Source organism: Diprion similis, chromosome 1, assembly GCF_021155765.1.
Source record: "Diprion similis isolate iyDipSimi1 chromosome 1, iyDipSimi1.1, whole genome shotgun sequence".
In the NCBI taxonomy this organism is placed as follows: Eukaryota; Metazoa; Arthropoda; class Insecta; order Hymenoptera; family Diprionidae; genus Diprion; species Diprion similis.
In genome coordinates, this window is record NC_060105.1 from 4647924 (window position 1) to 4664320 (window position 16397).

At 36.4% G+C, this 16397-nt stretch overlaps 3 protein-coding genes across 4 annotated transcripts; 2 read left to right on the plus strand and 1 right to left on the minus strand.

Moving 5' to 3' along the window:
- The first annotated feature begins 5285 nt into the window (after nucleotides 1-5285).
- Nucleotides 5286-10507, plus strand: LOC124409064 (homeobox protein Hox-B5-like). The gene is made up of 4 exons (XM_046886461.1): nucleotides 5286-5596; nucleotides 6331-6653; nucleotides 10006-10175; nucleotides 10329-10507. The coding sequence occupies exons 1-4, from the start codon at nucleotides 5286-5288 to the stop codon at nucleotides 10413-10415; spliced, it is 891 nt and encodes a 296-aa protein (XP_046742417.1). The 3' UTR covers nucleotides 10416-10507.
- A 184-nt stretch (nucleotides 10508-10691) lies between these two features.
- LOC124408249 (MKI67 FHA domain-interacting nucleolar phosphoprotein-like) lies at nucleotides 10692-12583 on the minus strand. The gene is made up of 4 exons (XM_046885076.1): nucleotides 12424-12583; nucleotides 12126-12317; nucleotides 11917-12025; nucleotides 10692-11821 (listed from the first exon to the last, which is right to left on the minus strand). Exons 1-4 carry the CDS (start codon nucleotides 12502-12504, stop codon nucleotides 10923-10925), a joined length of 1281 nt encoding a protein of 426 aa, XP_046741032.1. The 5' UTR covers nucleotides 12505-12583; the 3' UTR covers nucleotides 10692-10922.
- A 383-nt stretch (nucleotides 12584-12966) lies between these two features.
- On the plus strand, nucleotides 12967-16356 carry LOC124407932. 2 transcript variants are annotated; one of them, XM_046884547.1, is made up of 8 exons: nucleotides 12967-13698; nucleotides 13825-14134; nucleotides 14211-14551; nucleotides 14684-14900; nucleotides 14981-15319; nucleotides 15398-15551; nucleotides 15682-15845; nucleotides 15936-16356. In XM_046884547.1, exons 1-8 carry the CDS (start codon nucleotides 13055-13057, stop codon nucleotides 16239-16241), a joined length of 2475 nt encoding a protein of 824 aa, XP_046740503.1. In that variant the 5' UTR covers nucleotides 12967-13054; the 3' UTR covers nucleotides 16242-16356. The 2 variants fall into 2 exon arrangements, with proteins under 2 accessions (XP_046740503.1, XP_046740511.1); XM_046884555.1 differs by having other exon boundaries at nucleotides 15401-15551.
- Nucleotides 16357-16397: the final 41 nt, after the last annotated feature.

Sequence of the window (16397 nt, forward strand, 5' to 3'; positions counted from 1 at the left end):
GACATAACTTCTGCAACTAATTCAAAACTTGAGATGAACGGTATTTAGATCATTCGCGAAGGATTCTGTACACTGCAAAATCGCTAATTATTAATTTCTGACCCGTTTTCATTGCAGGTTGAAAAATCGGAAGGACCGAAAATCCATTTCCGGTCTCTTTTCTCTCCTCGAGTTCAAAACTTCGGACCGCGACGATCGGTGCAATTTTCTTCCCAAACTCCGCATTCTATGCAGGGTTCGCCTTTTCTCCCTTCGGCAGACAGCTTGGCACCAAAAAGGTTTCGAATTTCTCGATGCTTTGACTCGACACATTCGCTAGTGCGGCGCGTTTCCTGTCGGTATATATAATAGAGGAGAAATATACGTTAGTTCGCACGCGTGCAATGCTTCGAAGGTTTTGGGTCGGTTTCCTCAGGAGTCAAGGCAAACAGGGCGAATGATTAATAGGGGTGCGCGTCGAAAGGGCAAGCCGAATAGTACCGAGGCCTGTTTTCTTAGGTGGGCCCTTCTCTCGCCTTGGATTAACTTATGTTCTGGTTGACGTAGTAATGGCTACCGTTCAATGAAATCTGACGAGATTAGTTCGTACGTTACGTCGCAAGCAGAAGCTACTCGGGCAATGAATGAAGTTGCATCCGAGGTTTTTTGCACTGGCTGCAGTGAGGCTTCCGTTGCAATCGTAACACGTACGTACGTATACCGTAAGTTGAAGTTAGACTAAAATGGAACGTTAATCGCGTGTAAAATTTAGAGTCGAGAAAATGTCGCGTTTTGAGAAAACAGTTTTGCACATTGTTTTTTATGTTTAGGATAAAAAAGAGCCAAATACTTCATGAGAAAGAGAAAATTATAGAACGGAAGTGGAATTTAGTCTTCATATTCTGTGTGTTGGAAAATATAATTACACCGGTCAAAGCAAATTTTTAATCTGGATTCTAGATGTGGAATTATGATTTTTTTCACGTAATTAGTGAAAGAAAAAATAGTTTTATTGGATAAAGTTTACTTTTGTATAGAAAGTAGAACGGTATTTCGTATTTTAATTAAACGTTACTATTATTCTCTCAAACATCTATTGTAAATAACGATTAATCAAACTTCAGATTCGTGTTTAAATCACTTTTATTGAAAATTAATAATTAATAAGAAAATTCTAAATGTAAAATAATCGTTAAACAAAGTTTAAAAATGAATATTTTTCATATTCTTCTTATATGATCGTATGCGGATTTTCTCGTATCAAACTTCAAGACTTATTTATCTAACGTAAAGAAAACAAAATCAAACTTTATAAGTAATTAATAAAGATTTTGGTTATTGTTCGATGTATAGAATAAAAATTTATTTATTTGAATATAAACTCGAGAAAAAAAATCTTGTTTTTGTTTTTATTGACTCGTGTTATAGAAGAGCTTTCTTTTTTCTTTCAATTCCATCAAACGAACGATACTTTATATTCTCGTTGTACTTATGGTTCGCCTTTCATTATTAGATAGATCTTGATCCTGCATTTAGGTGCGTTGCAAATAGGCTTGCATTTAGATTTCCGTGTCGCATCTTCTTCGCCGCAAAGGAAAAGCGACGCGTATTTACTGCGGTGTAAAGATACAAGCGTTGAACACGACGGCGGAGGTCTTCTTGCGGATCCCGGCTCAGCGGGATCTCCGGTCCTTAATGGACCGTGACAGACTTATGCAATCGGAAGTCCTTCTCGTTTTACAGAAAACATTCGGAATTTTGTCTCAGATCTAAAAACTCGACTAAGTTATCTAAATTTCTTAGATATTGAAATTATGTTTCGGAATGTATGAGAAAGAGAATCCTTTGAAAGCGTATAAAATTTAATCATGTTTTTCCCCTTTTTTATGAAACGAAAATTCGCACCAAATAATAAACTTTATTGTCATTTGTTTCCAAGATCCTTCTTCCCGCTTTGACGGTGTATAACAAGGTGGTCCTTAATAGGATTGCTTTTTAATTATTATACTTTCAAATTGATAAAAAGAAATTCTCTGAAAATCTAAGCCATCTATATCACCTCTAAAATAGTCCGCTTTGTGATCGAAATTTCTTATATTGAAATAACACGGGAAGAAACTTTTGTTCCTCTTTGAAATTTGACAAATCGTTAAGGAATATACCAACAATAATGAAAAAACATTGTATAGAATTGAACGCTCTACAAATAAGTTCCGATGCATAAAATTCGTAAATTGAACCCGTTCATATATCAACAAATGTTCAAAGTTTAATTCACCTAGAATAATCATTTTGTAAAATGTATTACAACGTTCGTCAAGTACTTATAAAATTTGAAAAAAGCAAAATAAGTTTCCCTCATTTTATACTTCGATCGCAATTAAACAACCTATCATAGAACTGCTATACGGAGCTAAAATTTTTTTTTTTTTTTATTAATTCGAAAGCGTTCAAGTTCCTGCGAGCATAAAAATTGAAAAACAACCCTATTAAAGACCACCGTGGTATAGAAGCACGCTATCTGTACAACGGAAAGAAGGGTCGAAAACCGAGTGAAGCCCGAGGTAGGTATAATAAAAAGGGAATACGGTTCTTAAATTAGTGTTAGAAAAATGTTTTTAGGAAAGTGAAAGTGAAAGGTTGAAAGTCGGCGATACGCAACGCGATGTATCACAGCTGGGGGTTCGTTTCGGTGTAACGATAAGACGTAAGGCACGTCGGAACGGGATGCTGCGAGATCTCATTAGCGGCTTGCAGAACGCAGGCAGGCAATCGCACCGTTTCCATCTCATCCCGATAGTTGACTCAATTCCCGACTTCTCGACGTCTCTTGTGCGACTCGGGGTTTTTCGGCAACTAAGTAAACAGTAAATTACCTCGTGAGCCAATGCCTCCGGCTATTTTACGCAAAGTGCATTCGGTGCAGGCGGTTCGGTTTCTATAATTGGTCTGAAAATAGGTGACGCTTCGTCGTAGTGACGTTCGAAAAATATATATATCATCCAACGTCGGTGCTCCTTCGATAACGATTGTAATAAAATTCTTTCCTTCGTGACATCGCCGAGCACTAGATATAACTGCTGGATCTTCATGATCGAATTCCGTTTAATTAAGGATAGCTATTTTTCAAAACACCGCGTTTATTTTCAAAAAAGAACATTCATCGTGAGATACGGCAATAAATAAAAAAAAACAACCAGACTTATTTAGATTGAATTTGAATAATAATTTGGCAAAATTATTCTCATTTATTTCTTACATATTCGTTTCGTGCGTCTTTCTTAACTTTTATTCATTTTTTATCATCTTTTTCTCAAAGAGAACACCTGCTGTGGCATATTGGTATTTGTCATCGTTAAGTCTGTGTACAGTTCTTGAATAAGAAGAAATAGGTAAAGAAATGCGGTCTGCAGGGATCTGGCGATGTATAAACGTGTTTTTTATATTTATTTTTTTCTTTCCCCTCTTCTTCTTCTTCAACTTTTCTTTCAACCGTGTCTGCTGTACTTTGAACCGTCTATTACGCCGACTGTTTGAAAACAGGAAGCAAAAAAGAAGAGAAAAAATAAACAAATATTTAAACAAATAAAAATTCGTGAAAATTAAGGTAATTTTTCCTGAAAACATTCTGTATTAATAATCTCCGTAAAATAACAATTGTATTAATTACAACTAGATATGTATATATACATATACGTATATTTCCATAAATAAGAAATACAGAAAATATCTCTCGGTAATCGGTTATATATACCTTCATCGATGATGACGCGTGTATAATTACTCGGCCATATAATATTAAATCAGAATTAAATATGGGTGAGAATAAGCGTGGCGAGATGAATTTTTCTGCCGCCATAGCGATTATGTGATGTTGAATAAAAAAAGAGAGGCGAATAAATAAAGCGTGTAAAAAATTGGGGGTAAAAAATAAAGATACCGCCTACCGTGGTCCTCGATCAGTGCAAGTTGGTCATAATTGGTGACAATTAGTCGGTTATTCGTGGGCATGCCTCGTTACGATTGGCTACCGGACTGTCGCTGTCCCCGTTGGCCGTAGCCCATCCAAGGCATCAGGGTGATGTGCTCGTCGTGTCTTACAAGAGAACACATGTGCTTCCTACACTGACATTTCGAACTTAGTGACGAGGCAATTCACACGAGGCTGCTTTTCTTTTATGACGTATATAGTGATAATAAGACTGTGTGATCAAAGTTAAATCGACGTTGTTTCATACTCGTGGATCGTTTCGAAAATTTTTATTATAACGATTAATTGTGACTAACGGAATTAAGCAGTTGGATCGTTTGATCTTTGCACTTCGATTTCTTCGCGATCTTTGCTATTTAATTCACTTCGAAAATCATCTAACGCATCAGGTATTTATGAGTATTTTAAAATATAGGTTTAAAATAACGATTGACTTTTAATTACACCACCGAATTCAACTGTCCGTATTTTTAGAATGATGTACAAAAATTTTTATCATTTATAAAAATATAACAGTTATAAACGAAGACGAGTACCGGTTTTTTTTTTTTTTAGTAGTTTTAGTTTATGAGCAGTGATTTTTTGTTTTTTATCCTATTGTCTGTGAAAGATAGGAAAACGGATGTTATATACAGTATCACTGACTTGGATAGAAACGTTGATTCACATAATATTTCCCAACTTTAATTCATTAATGTAATTTAGGATCTGTATGAAACAGGATTTAACAAAAACATCAGTTCTAATTGATGTGCGCTGACGTTGAAAAATATAATTATACGGGAAAGAGTGTGAATTACAGACAATTTTCGAGAAATGATTTCCACCTGCTTGGTTACGAGTTTAAACAGAAACCCCCAATGAATTCAAATAAAATCCTAAAATAAAATACGAACTGTGAAAATTTTTTCACGATTACGTTAAGATTCCGCAAAGCTGAGAAGAGAAAAACCGCTGAAATACTGAGAAACATAATTGCCAATTGCCATCCAAACATTATTTGTCAGAAGCTTGCATGCATGGATAAATGAAAGTGTGGTTCAATTCCATGGCAATATTCCCATAATTTCTAATAAAAAAAAAAAAAAAAAAAAAAAAACTAGAGAATAATTCTATAAAAAATCTCGAGATTCTTCAGAAAATCGTATACAAAAAACAAAAAAAGAAACGGAATAAAAATGCAAAATGACTAGAACAATTTAGCTCGAATAAGGAAATTAGAGTAAAAAAAAGAGTTAAATTATCTAAACAAAGCATCAATCCGCAAAAAATCGATAAAACACGATTGAAATCTCTTCTCTCCCGTACCATTAGGATGGATTCTTGGGCAGATCGGAACATTTCATCGAGACTCCGTATCGGCGAAGACGTCTTCGCGTTGCCTCCGACGCCGCCGACGCCGCCGTCGGTTCACCTGGAGGTCCAGGGAGGCCGTTTGCAGAGTAGCTGCGAGGCGACATGGCTCTACAAATGGCCCTGGGACGTCTCGACGGATCCTGGAGATATTTCGGAGGCTGCGATCAGCCCGCCGATGGAATCGGGATGCCATCACGTCTACAACCATCAGGGAGGATCGAGTCCGGCTGAAGCGGCGATCGAGAACAGCCAAAACTACCCGGTGAACAGGTGAGCGAATGAATGAATGAATGAATGAATGAATGGAATCAACATTACTTTTTCCATCTTTCATAATTCATGACTTCGATTCGATTCAGACTCTGCAATTCCAATCGGTTTTTACCGACGAATTGCGGAAGGAGCAATTGAATTACTATACGTAAGACATTCTTTCGATTTTATTTTTCGTCGGGTGACATAGAAAGAGGGTTGAAGTATCGAATTTAAAAAAATGCGAGAGTCTGATTTTTACGAAATTTTTATACGTCGAAAATAAAAATTCTATAACGTTTGCAAGTTTTCCAGAAAATTTTTCCCATTTCTAGCAAGAATTACTAAAACCTAAATCGTTCGGCTTATTAACTCTATACTTGGTTCAAATTCAATTTAAATTTAAAAAAAGTATAAAATACAAAAATACTCGGTTTATAATCAATTTGTTTTCTCGACGAAAAAAAGTAAACTTGTTACCTAAAAAAATCATTCCTAATTCCCACGGTGGAAAATTAATATTTTCAATTTTTACCAAGACCAAATTAAAAATCCCCAGATTTTCCTCTCACGTTTTCCCTTTCACCTATTCTAACCCTTCTTCTATCAACTGTTTATGACTTTCCTCGTCAATTCAAAGTTCCATAAACCCGTTTTCCGCAACTTTGAAATTTCGCCATAACGAACCATCGTTAATGGCGTAGTAATCCTTCCTTCTGAGTCCTTCACACCTGAAATTGATTTGCCGCCAGATGGGAAGTGCAGCATTACTCGAACCAGGTTATAACGTGCGGCAGTTTATCCGCTTCGTCTCAGTGTTCAGTAAGCAGGGAAGAAGCGATTTCCTGTTCCCTAACAGGAGCAGGTGATTCCTCGGTAGAAGTGTCCTGCGTTAAGACCAACAACATCCAGGCGCACCAAACGGTCTTCAGAGCCTGGGAGGTTCCCGATTTGCAGGAGGCGGCAGCCCAGGATTTTCCCGCAGGAAATACGACCCACGAAGTTTACCAAAATTTGACAACCACCAGCGACGACGAAGCTTCTTCCCCGACAACTTCGTCGGAGTTGGATTGCGGTAAGAGAAATTTTCCAAAAGCTTTTTTGAAAAGAAAACTTTTGCCTGCGTTTTTTTTTTTTTTTTTTTCGACTACCGGAAGTTTAGGAATTGCCTCGCGGGTTTTGGTTTCTCGGGATTCTTTTCTCAGACCAAAAGACTGAGGGGAAAAAGTCCGTTAATGTTTTGTGTATGATATTTACCTTATTACAGTACAGTACTACGTTGCATTGCGTTATGTAGTAAACTTGGCACTGTTTGTTGATAATTAATTTATAACGGACGCGTTTATGTCTTTAACGTCGCCAATGCGGCTAACGCCAGTCTCAGTTCAGCCTAAATATTTACCTAATCCCCCGACTATTGTAATTTCCCGTACGTGCCTACATTATAACACGTTCATCAAGAACGTTACAACACAACTGCATATTCATATCGCTGTAAAACAAAATCACATGTTTTCTTATACGCATCTATTATAAAGAACGATGATTGATCGATACTTTTTCTGAATTACTATCACCGCAAATTTCCTCATCAATATATATATATATATATATTAGGGTGGCTCAGAAAAACCAACTATTTTTTTTTTTTTTTTTTTGAGTCTCGTGTGACAAAATGTTAGTTTTTGATGTTTTAAGAGCCCACTCCAAAGGACAGCTAAAAAAAAAATTTTAAGAGGTCGCTCCAAATTTTAAAAAATGTCAAAAAATTAAATTAAAAAAATTATATTTTCAGTATTTCGTTTGATTTTCAATTCATGTAGTGGTGTATTGTTATCGATTCTTTCTTACTAAATTAAAGAAAAAAAATTTATGAAATTTTAATATGAATATTAAAAGGTCGCTGGAAAAAATCTAAAGAAATGCACCAATAGATTGAAAAAAAATTATGAGGGACCTTTCAAAATTCAAATTTTGAACTGAAACTTTCGGAAACTTATTTTTTTTTTGTCTATAAAATTATACCGTAGAGAGAAACAAAATCGAAAAAAATCGATTTTCGACGATTTCTGACGTTTTAAAAAATGTGGAGCGACCTCTTAAAAAATTTTTTTTCAACTGTCCTTTGGAGTGGGCTCTTAAAACATCAAAAACTAACATTTTGTCACACGAGACTCAAAAGAAAAAAATAATCGGTTTTTTTGCGCCACCCTAATATATACATATACATATAAAAATTTGCAGTACAATTATATTTTTAAATTCTTCTACATAAAACCACATAAATTATTACAACGAATAGTTTTGGACATTCAAAACGACCACGTATACAGCTAGATATATGTATATACATATATATACACGTATATACACACATATATGACATATGATGACGGAGAGTGTGAGTTAGATACATAACGTGTATAATAGTAGAGCAATTTAGAACGAAGAACACGTGTCAAGTCCAAGCCTTTGGCCATCTGTGACATACCCGCCGAAAAACTCTCTCAATGAAACCGAAGCGAGTGAAAACATCGTAAAGTTAGCATTCTCAATGAAAAACGATTAAACGCTATACCACGATCTCTATAATCTGACATTATGGTACAGGGTTATAAGAGAAACTGGAGCCGGTCTACTTGCACCAGCTTTACGCTGTTTTAATTAGTTTTTTTTTTTCTTTCTTTTTTTAAATTAATATTTGTTTGTTTTTTTTTACACCTCCTCATCGCACTGCGCGTTTCTTTTCTTTATACGTATGACAATCCGAAAGACGAAATGAATTTTTAAAGACCTGTTAGTACACGTAACGGTACTAACCGAATGCATGTAATCGTGTAATAATCTCGAGTAATACTGCAGCAGTACGAATTCTTGCAGCTCTACTAAAAATTTTCACGTGTAAAATCGTATAATCTTATGATAATTTATTTTTTAAATTGTTTAAAGTATATAAGAAATCACGTAACGAATTAGAAAAGCACAAATCGTCAGATATATATATATACTAGATGAAAAATCATATAATCAACTATATAGTGAACTATATGTATTCGTGCTTTTGTAATTTATGTTATACATTCTTAGATATTTTATCAAATTTACAAGATTTACAATTCTTTAAAAATATTTTACGATTTAACACATGAACATAATATTCACTAAGTAGGAAGAGGTTTCGTTAAATTATACATTTATTCGGAATAAAAAGGTTCAAAGGTTAAGCTTTTCTTTTATGCGTATGATCACATACGTACCTACTATACAATGCATAGTATACTATACATATATGCATAGAATAAAATCACGATTCACACATATGTACTGACGTCATACGAGTAAATCGCCGAAAGGGTGACGAGATAGCGGCACGGAAGCCACGCGTTACAAGTAAACGCATCGCGTATATTCCGTATACATATATCTATGCACATTGCACATGTATGTATGATATGTACTTAGGAGGTGATGCAACGTTCGGCAGGAGATCCGCGATTCTAGCCAACCCACATTTCAAGTGGCGCGAATCGCTCCTTATCTCTCTCTCTCTCTCTCTCTTTTTTTTCGTTGCGGCGCCGCAAGGAGAACGTCATCGTATATGACGCATCGGAGATGCAGTTATTTTCATCGCCGACAGCAAAAAGACTGCTGACATACAAAAATTACGGTCTTACGACTCCCCCGCGTTTTACTTGTACTGCATCGTCCTTTCATTCCGTATGACGAGACGTGTTAATTAGACCATTGGATTATTCCAGAATTAATTCATTTTTGCGTTTTCGACGCGACGAAATTACGCGGTTACATGCGTGAATGGGGGGTGGAATTGAGTTCCGAAAGCGCTTAATTCCGAATTATTTAGTCGCGAAAATTGAAGTACGAAAGCCCAAGTTTCGATAGAGTAAAATACTGACAATCAGAATATACTCACACAGCGTAGTTTAAAATCAGAAATAGAAATTAGAAAATCAGAATGACCTGGATTCCGATCGTAAAAATATCGAAAATCTAAAACAAAGATCAATTTGGCGATTTTTCAGGGAGTCAGAAATTCGCAGAACTGAAAATCTTCAGATTTTTTAATTCTCTCATTTTTGCACTTTCGGAACTTTGAACGTCAGGTTTCGAACCATTCGAAACTTACACGTTTCGTCAAAGTTTGATTTCTTGACTTTAAGTTTCGCCACAAGAAAAATTCAGAATTTGGTGCTTTCGGCACTTTTTAATTTCGCAATTTCAACCCCGCCCGGTAACGGGGATAATTTAAGTGGATATAAGCAATCAAATTCTCATTTTTTTTTCGTCTTTTTCTTACGAGTGTATTAAACTTAATGCTAGCTTCTGCGGATATTGACGTCGTGACAAATTTCCTGAACGTGATCATATTCTATTTGATGAAGATATATAAAATCTTTCAATTATTTCAGAGACAAGTAAAAGGCTGAGCGGAACGGTGTCGGAAAAACCGCGCAAGGAAAGAACAGCATTTACTAAACAACAAGTTCGTCATTTGGAGTGCGAATTCGCGCACAGCAATTACCTCACCCGACTTCGGAGATACGAAATTGCCGTAGCTTTGGATTTAACGGAGCGACAGGTAATCCTTTGTCAATTTTTATTTTTATAATCATTGAACGAATTCATGCGATTTAAGTAATCAAATCAAGGTTTAAGGAAAACAAGGTGCAGTCAAAAATTATTCATACGCCATTCAATGACGGGGTATTAAATTCTCGTCCATTTTTTTCAGGTCAAAGTTTGGTTTCAAAACAGACGTATGAAATGGAAACGAACGAAAGGATGTCCTTCATCTCAGAACAACGGAAAAAAATTGTGATAAATTCTGTACCAGCCGAGTGGATATAATAATAAAATATGCAATATAATATGTATCTGTATGAAATTTGTTTATAATTAGAAGAAAAGATTAAATTGTAAATATTATTCCATAGTTTACAGTAAGGCAAATAAATTTATCGACGATATCAAAGGGGTGATAAATTTCCAAAGCATTAAATTGCAAAGATTTTCTTTATCTTTGACTAAGATTTAGATTTATTCAACGTTTTGTGTAGAACCTTTCAATTAATTCTTCGACAAAATCACATATTATGCATACTTCGTTTATTAAACGCCGTGAAAAAATACACGTGGTTTATCTACAATCCGTCTCGAGAATCGTAGGAAAAATTATTTACGATTTCCAAAATCGTATATGAGGTAAAAGTTCCATTCATCTAATCGATCACTTTCACGAAATATAAAGTAAACCGAAACCTAATCTGTAACAATCGTTGAAAAACTCAATTACAATTAAATCCAGTTTATTCTGATGCATAATCATTTATGCCGCTGCACCTTTTTTTTTCCCTTTTTTGCTTAGCGATACTTGAGCTGCTATTTGTTTTTTAGATTTTTTAACAGTCGGTACTGGAACTGAAATTTTCTTTTGTCCCGACTTTTCAATGACTGGCACAGCAGCAGGGATTTTCTTCTGTACTTTCTGTTTCAACTTTTTAACGGTCGGCTGATGATCAATCAACGCTGCTTGCTCTTTTAACTTCTTAGCGGTGCGCGGACGATCGATCGACTCTACTTTCTGCTTCAATTTTTTACCTACAAGTAATTCAGTTGACACTGCTTCTTTCGTTTTTTTAATAGGAACTGCATCAGCTGCCATTTTCTTCTTAGATTTTTTTGGCAAGCTTGTTTCGGGCACTTCGATTCTGCCGCTAGAAATTTTCTTCTTCGGTTTTTGAGCTACCGCAATACTAGCTTTGATAGCTTCGGCAATCTCGTCAGCCGGTTTCAATTTTGACATGTTCTTTTTCTCCGTCTTGTTACTCGCAGGTCCTTTAACAACTGCCTTTTTCTCTACTTTTTTTACAGAAACATCTTCAGTTTCAATATCACTCTCTACCTCGCCGCTGGAAATTTTTCTTTTTTTTGTTGCTGTTGAAGTTGGTCGAGAGGCAGAGCTCTTTCTCTTTTTTACTCGAGTGTCGTCGGATACTTCAACAGGTTCAATCTTATAGGCGATTCCCGCTTGCTCAAGTTTTTTCTCCATAACAGAAATTTTTCTCAATGTCCGCTGGGCCAACATACTTTCAACTCCGTTATCCACATTTTGGTTTTTTTTAATATTCTCTTCCTTTCTTTTCGCCGATCGAGGGTAACTTTGCTTACTCCATGGTCGCCCGGCAAAGTAACGTCCGTGCTGTTTCTCAGGTGGAATATACGTCGCTGAAAACATTTTACGGAATGACAAGAGTTAAGCGATCGTCAATACTTTGCTGCACATTGAATAAACTTGAATTTTTCTCTCAAAACTGTTCTACCTTTAAGCAATCTTCCAGCCATCAGGTAGTTGTTCATAGATTGTGCAGCAATTTTTGCCACTTCGGTGTTCATAAATTCTACGTATCCATAGCCACAGCTTCTACCAGTCTGCAAGATGGAAATGAAGGAAAATACGTGTATAAAATGCGTCACTAAATACAAACCAATAGATAAAAGAAAAGATAAACAAATCTTCCACGATATCTACCTTTACAGATCTAGCCACTCTAGCTCTGGTAACCTTCCCAAACTGCTTGAAATAGCCAATCATTTGTTTTTCAAAGAACCCGTGAGGAATGTGCCCAAGATAAACAACCCCTCTATTGAGCGAAACTGTTTCAGTTGAGGATGGATCATCGCTGTTGTCGATAGGAATTTTAGCTTCAGATTTTTTAGGTTTCTGTAATGACAAAACGTCGACTGTTAGTTCCAACTATCAGTTTGCAGAATTTGCAACAATTTTATAGGTTATGACAAGCACGTGTTTCGATACATTCTCAACATACCGTCAAAAGTTTTTGCTTCACATTTTTAACTGCTTTGCTGAGTGTAGATTGGTCCGGTTGATCCACAGATTGTTTTGCCATCTTATTTCCACGATTGTTATTACAAAAAAAACAAAAATTAATCCACTTCAAATTCTATTTACTCGATTATCGTGTAAAGAAAATTAGCCGACACGTGACGACTTTGGCGTCACTACTGTAGCCATAAAACTTTCACTCAAAATCCACCAGAGGACGCCAAGTCACGTGATCGTCGCTTTTCCCGATGCGTTTCGGAACACACTGAAGTAAAAAAATTGTCAAGTCCGTCGCTCGTGTCATCCAACCAACTGTCAAGTTACTGTCAACACTAGCAGAATAGATAAAAACACTATATCGATGAGGTTTATTAATCATGTGTCGTCCTACGCATAAAAATAAAAGCGTCACGGCAGAAATGACGGATATGAATATTCGTCGTTGTTGTTACAATGAACTGAGCGAGATTCGAACAAGATTTTATTTTATTTAAAGAAAAATATTGTGAAAGATATGAAAGACTTGACGATATGCAATACGCAACGTCAAAAATTTCCAATCGTTTCTATAGAAAGAATTGAAGTAAAAAGTGAATAACTAAGGAAAATCAAATATGGAGAAAGTTTTCTCGATAAGCTGGTCGAATCGTATTTTATTGGTCAGCCTTTTCTGCGTTACAATTTGCATGACGATTCAAACACACGTCGCTCGTCTTACTGTACCGCTTCATTTTTTAATATCTTGGGCAATTTTTGTCATCACTATATCGATATGGCTGAGCTGTTTCGTATTGAGATTAATGCTCAAAGTTAACGCACCTCTGACCATTGAACCTTTCAACAACTGGGCTCAGTGTTGGATGAAAAATGATCGAAAACCGGTTGTTGAACGCGGCGATAACGACGAAGAAACGAAGACAGAAAATGAGATACATAGACAAAATACAGAGATAAAGAACCTTCTGCGAGACCTGAGGGCCAATGGAAATTTAGACGACGGATCTGTTCGAGGACAAAATCTGCCTCCAACTTTTGTTGAAAAAATAAACGTCGAACAAGTTATAAATCATATTGACGCCAACTTTGTCAGAATTTGGTACAGAAATCTGAGCAATGACGATACTTTTCCTAACGAATCGAAACAGTTGCTTGAAAATCTGATAGCTAAATTCAATCATCAATTAATACGAATTGATCGAATTGAATTGGCTAGAAAAATTGGCAACATATTTTTGATGCACTTGAAAGAATATCGTAGGTAATAATCTAAATGTTAAACATTGTATAATTATGCATTACAATTGCCGATTTACTTAGCTTTTACATCCTCATTTTCCCTTATCAAACTAACAATTTACCGTAATGTTGTTATTCGTTTAATCAGAGCGCTGCGTCGTGTCGAGAAGGGAACTGCCTTAGACATCGAAGATGCCTATCGCTATGTCCACCCGGGTTCGCGAAGCTTACCAGCGTTGGAGCACAGTCTTCACCGAGTGGTCACTGTATTGGCGAGAGAATTTTTACAATGGGAATTGACGAGCTCGTTACCTTGTAAACTTTTATTTTCAATACTGGCAAAAAAATTGCTTACAGGAATAGAAACCATCAGTTCTCCAGAGTGGATTTTAAGAGAAATTGTAACAGCGATCAGCTCAGTGCCAGTAAAAAATGAGAAACATGCTTCAGCTAGCGAGGTGATGATACCCTCTTTCTATTTCTTTGCGGTCGTCTTTAATCCAAATCGTACTCATCAAAGCTAAATCTTTCCAGAGCGTTGTGTCTACGGCACTCAGTGACGCCATACGTTCTACAACAGCTGCAGCGATGTCGCGTCCCTTGCCTAAAGCTGGTCAAGGAGCTGATATTTCACCAGATTTTGAAGACAACAAACAGAATGCACAAAGCACATTGGAAAGGAAAGCTGCTCTGAGTTTGGAAGGTTTAGAAATAAGCCACAGAGGATTGTGGGCTAATGTTGAAATATCTGAACCTGATTCTGAACCAGAGGAGGACAGGTTGTCACCGGTTTATGAAGAACCAACTGATTTTGCAACGACTATCGCCAGACTGCGAAGTCTTTTGCACCAAAAATCCAACGCCACGACGCCATTGTAAATGCTTATTTTTTTAAACTAGTTTAATCCAGGCCTGGCCGCCTCTGTATGATAATGCAAAATCATAATTTTCTCTAAATTAATACTGCGAGTTAATAATTCTGAAGTTTTTACCAAATTTAATTACAGGCAGTTGGAGGAAAAGTCTTGTACAGTTTACGAAGGCAGCCACTTGACTATTCCTTGGACAGAATTTCATACGGCACCCGATGGTTCTCAGCAGCTTCTGTACTGCATACAGTTTGACGATATAGAACAGCATGGATCACACTTATTTGAAACTACTACAGCGACTGTTAAGAGGCAGTACTCAGATTTTGTACAACTTCACGCCAGTTTAGCAGAAGTAATTATCAACTGACCTAAAACCATGCTTAATAATTGCTCAAACACAGTCGTAAAAAGCAATCAAATTTCTAACTTCAGGTTCCATCATTGGCAGTTGCGATATCAAACATAACTTTACCAGAAGGTGGACGTGTGGAGATGGAAAATTATTTAAAACTAGTTTGCTCTCGTTTAGCCGCCGATTATCCACCACAATTACGTCACTTTTTGAGGCCAAGCAGCAGCAGTAATAAAAAAGCAGATACAGTAGCACCGCGCCTGGATAGATTTTTGGCTAAAACCGTAAGCGGGGTGTTCAATACTTTGAAAACTGTTGTACCTGGTTTTGAAATGGATCCAGAAATAGAAGTAATGCCGATACCAACGTTAATGTCACTGGCTGACGTTCCGTGGCGGTTTGTTGAGAACTTAAAATCCGTGAGTTTCAAGTGTCTTCCAAAGTTCTATTAAAAAATATCTTCCCGCTACTGCCAATAACTTTTCTTATAAAATCAGCAGAATTTAGCTCGCGAATTGCAACAATTGGTTGCGGAAAGAATGGACTACTGTTCTGTGGACACAGCTTACGAAGCAGTCGAATCTGTCGAAGGTAGCGGTGATTCAGAGCTGCTAGCTCATTGGTGGGAAATTTTTAACACGCCATACGACGGTCAGTAATCCTACCTCCAACATTGTATGCGATGAACAGATCTAACGTCTGCCAAGTAGCAGTAACTACGTTGAGAAGTTCTGAATTGAATGAAGTTTTAAGTTCAATGATAGCGTTTTAATTCTTACAGAAGAACTTGATGAATTGGATAGTAAAATAACTTTAACACAACTAGTTGTCGACTTGGCTTCTGAAATTTTGGGCGGATCTGGATGTGACAATGTTATAGAACAAGAAGCTGTTGTTAGAACAATCAAATTGTTCTTTGGAAATATTGCTGAGACCTCTTTACAAGTAATGCTGTTGGAAAAATGAGCTTGTTAATTAAAATTTGCGCGAAGTGGCATCAGATTTGACTGTAAAAGCTCTTTACTTTTGTTCCAGAATTCGATTCTTAAATCTTTTAAACACTTGGATAATCTGGACATATTTACCAACTCTGTGAACGAAAATACCAAAGGATTAGACATATTGCAGGATGAATTACTACAACAATTAATGTCAGCAATCCCACCACACGTGAAGATATTCTTAGGGGACAACGAAACAAGCGAAGCATTTAAATTTCTTATGAGGTCTTTGGATAATAAGAAGATCAATCGGGATTTGTGTTTACAATTATTGGACGTTTTAGCTTCACAATTATTAGCTACATCCAGATCAACCAATCAAGGTGTATCAGCGTACTGAAAGTGAACAAATACTTAGGTTGTCCTAAATTTATTTTCAAGACAAAGCAAACATTGTCTGCTGCAACTATTTTAAATCTGGTAGTCACACCTGGACGTATTGACTTTTGTTTCTAGATAAAAGAGAACGAGTAAAATGTGACAAAATAGACTCTAT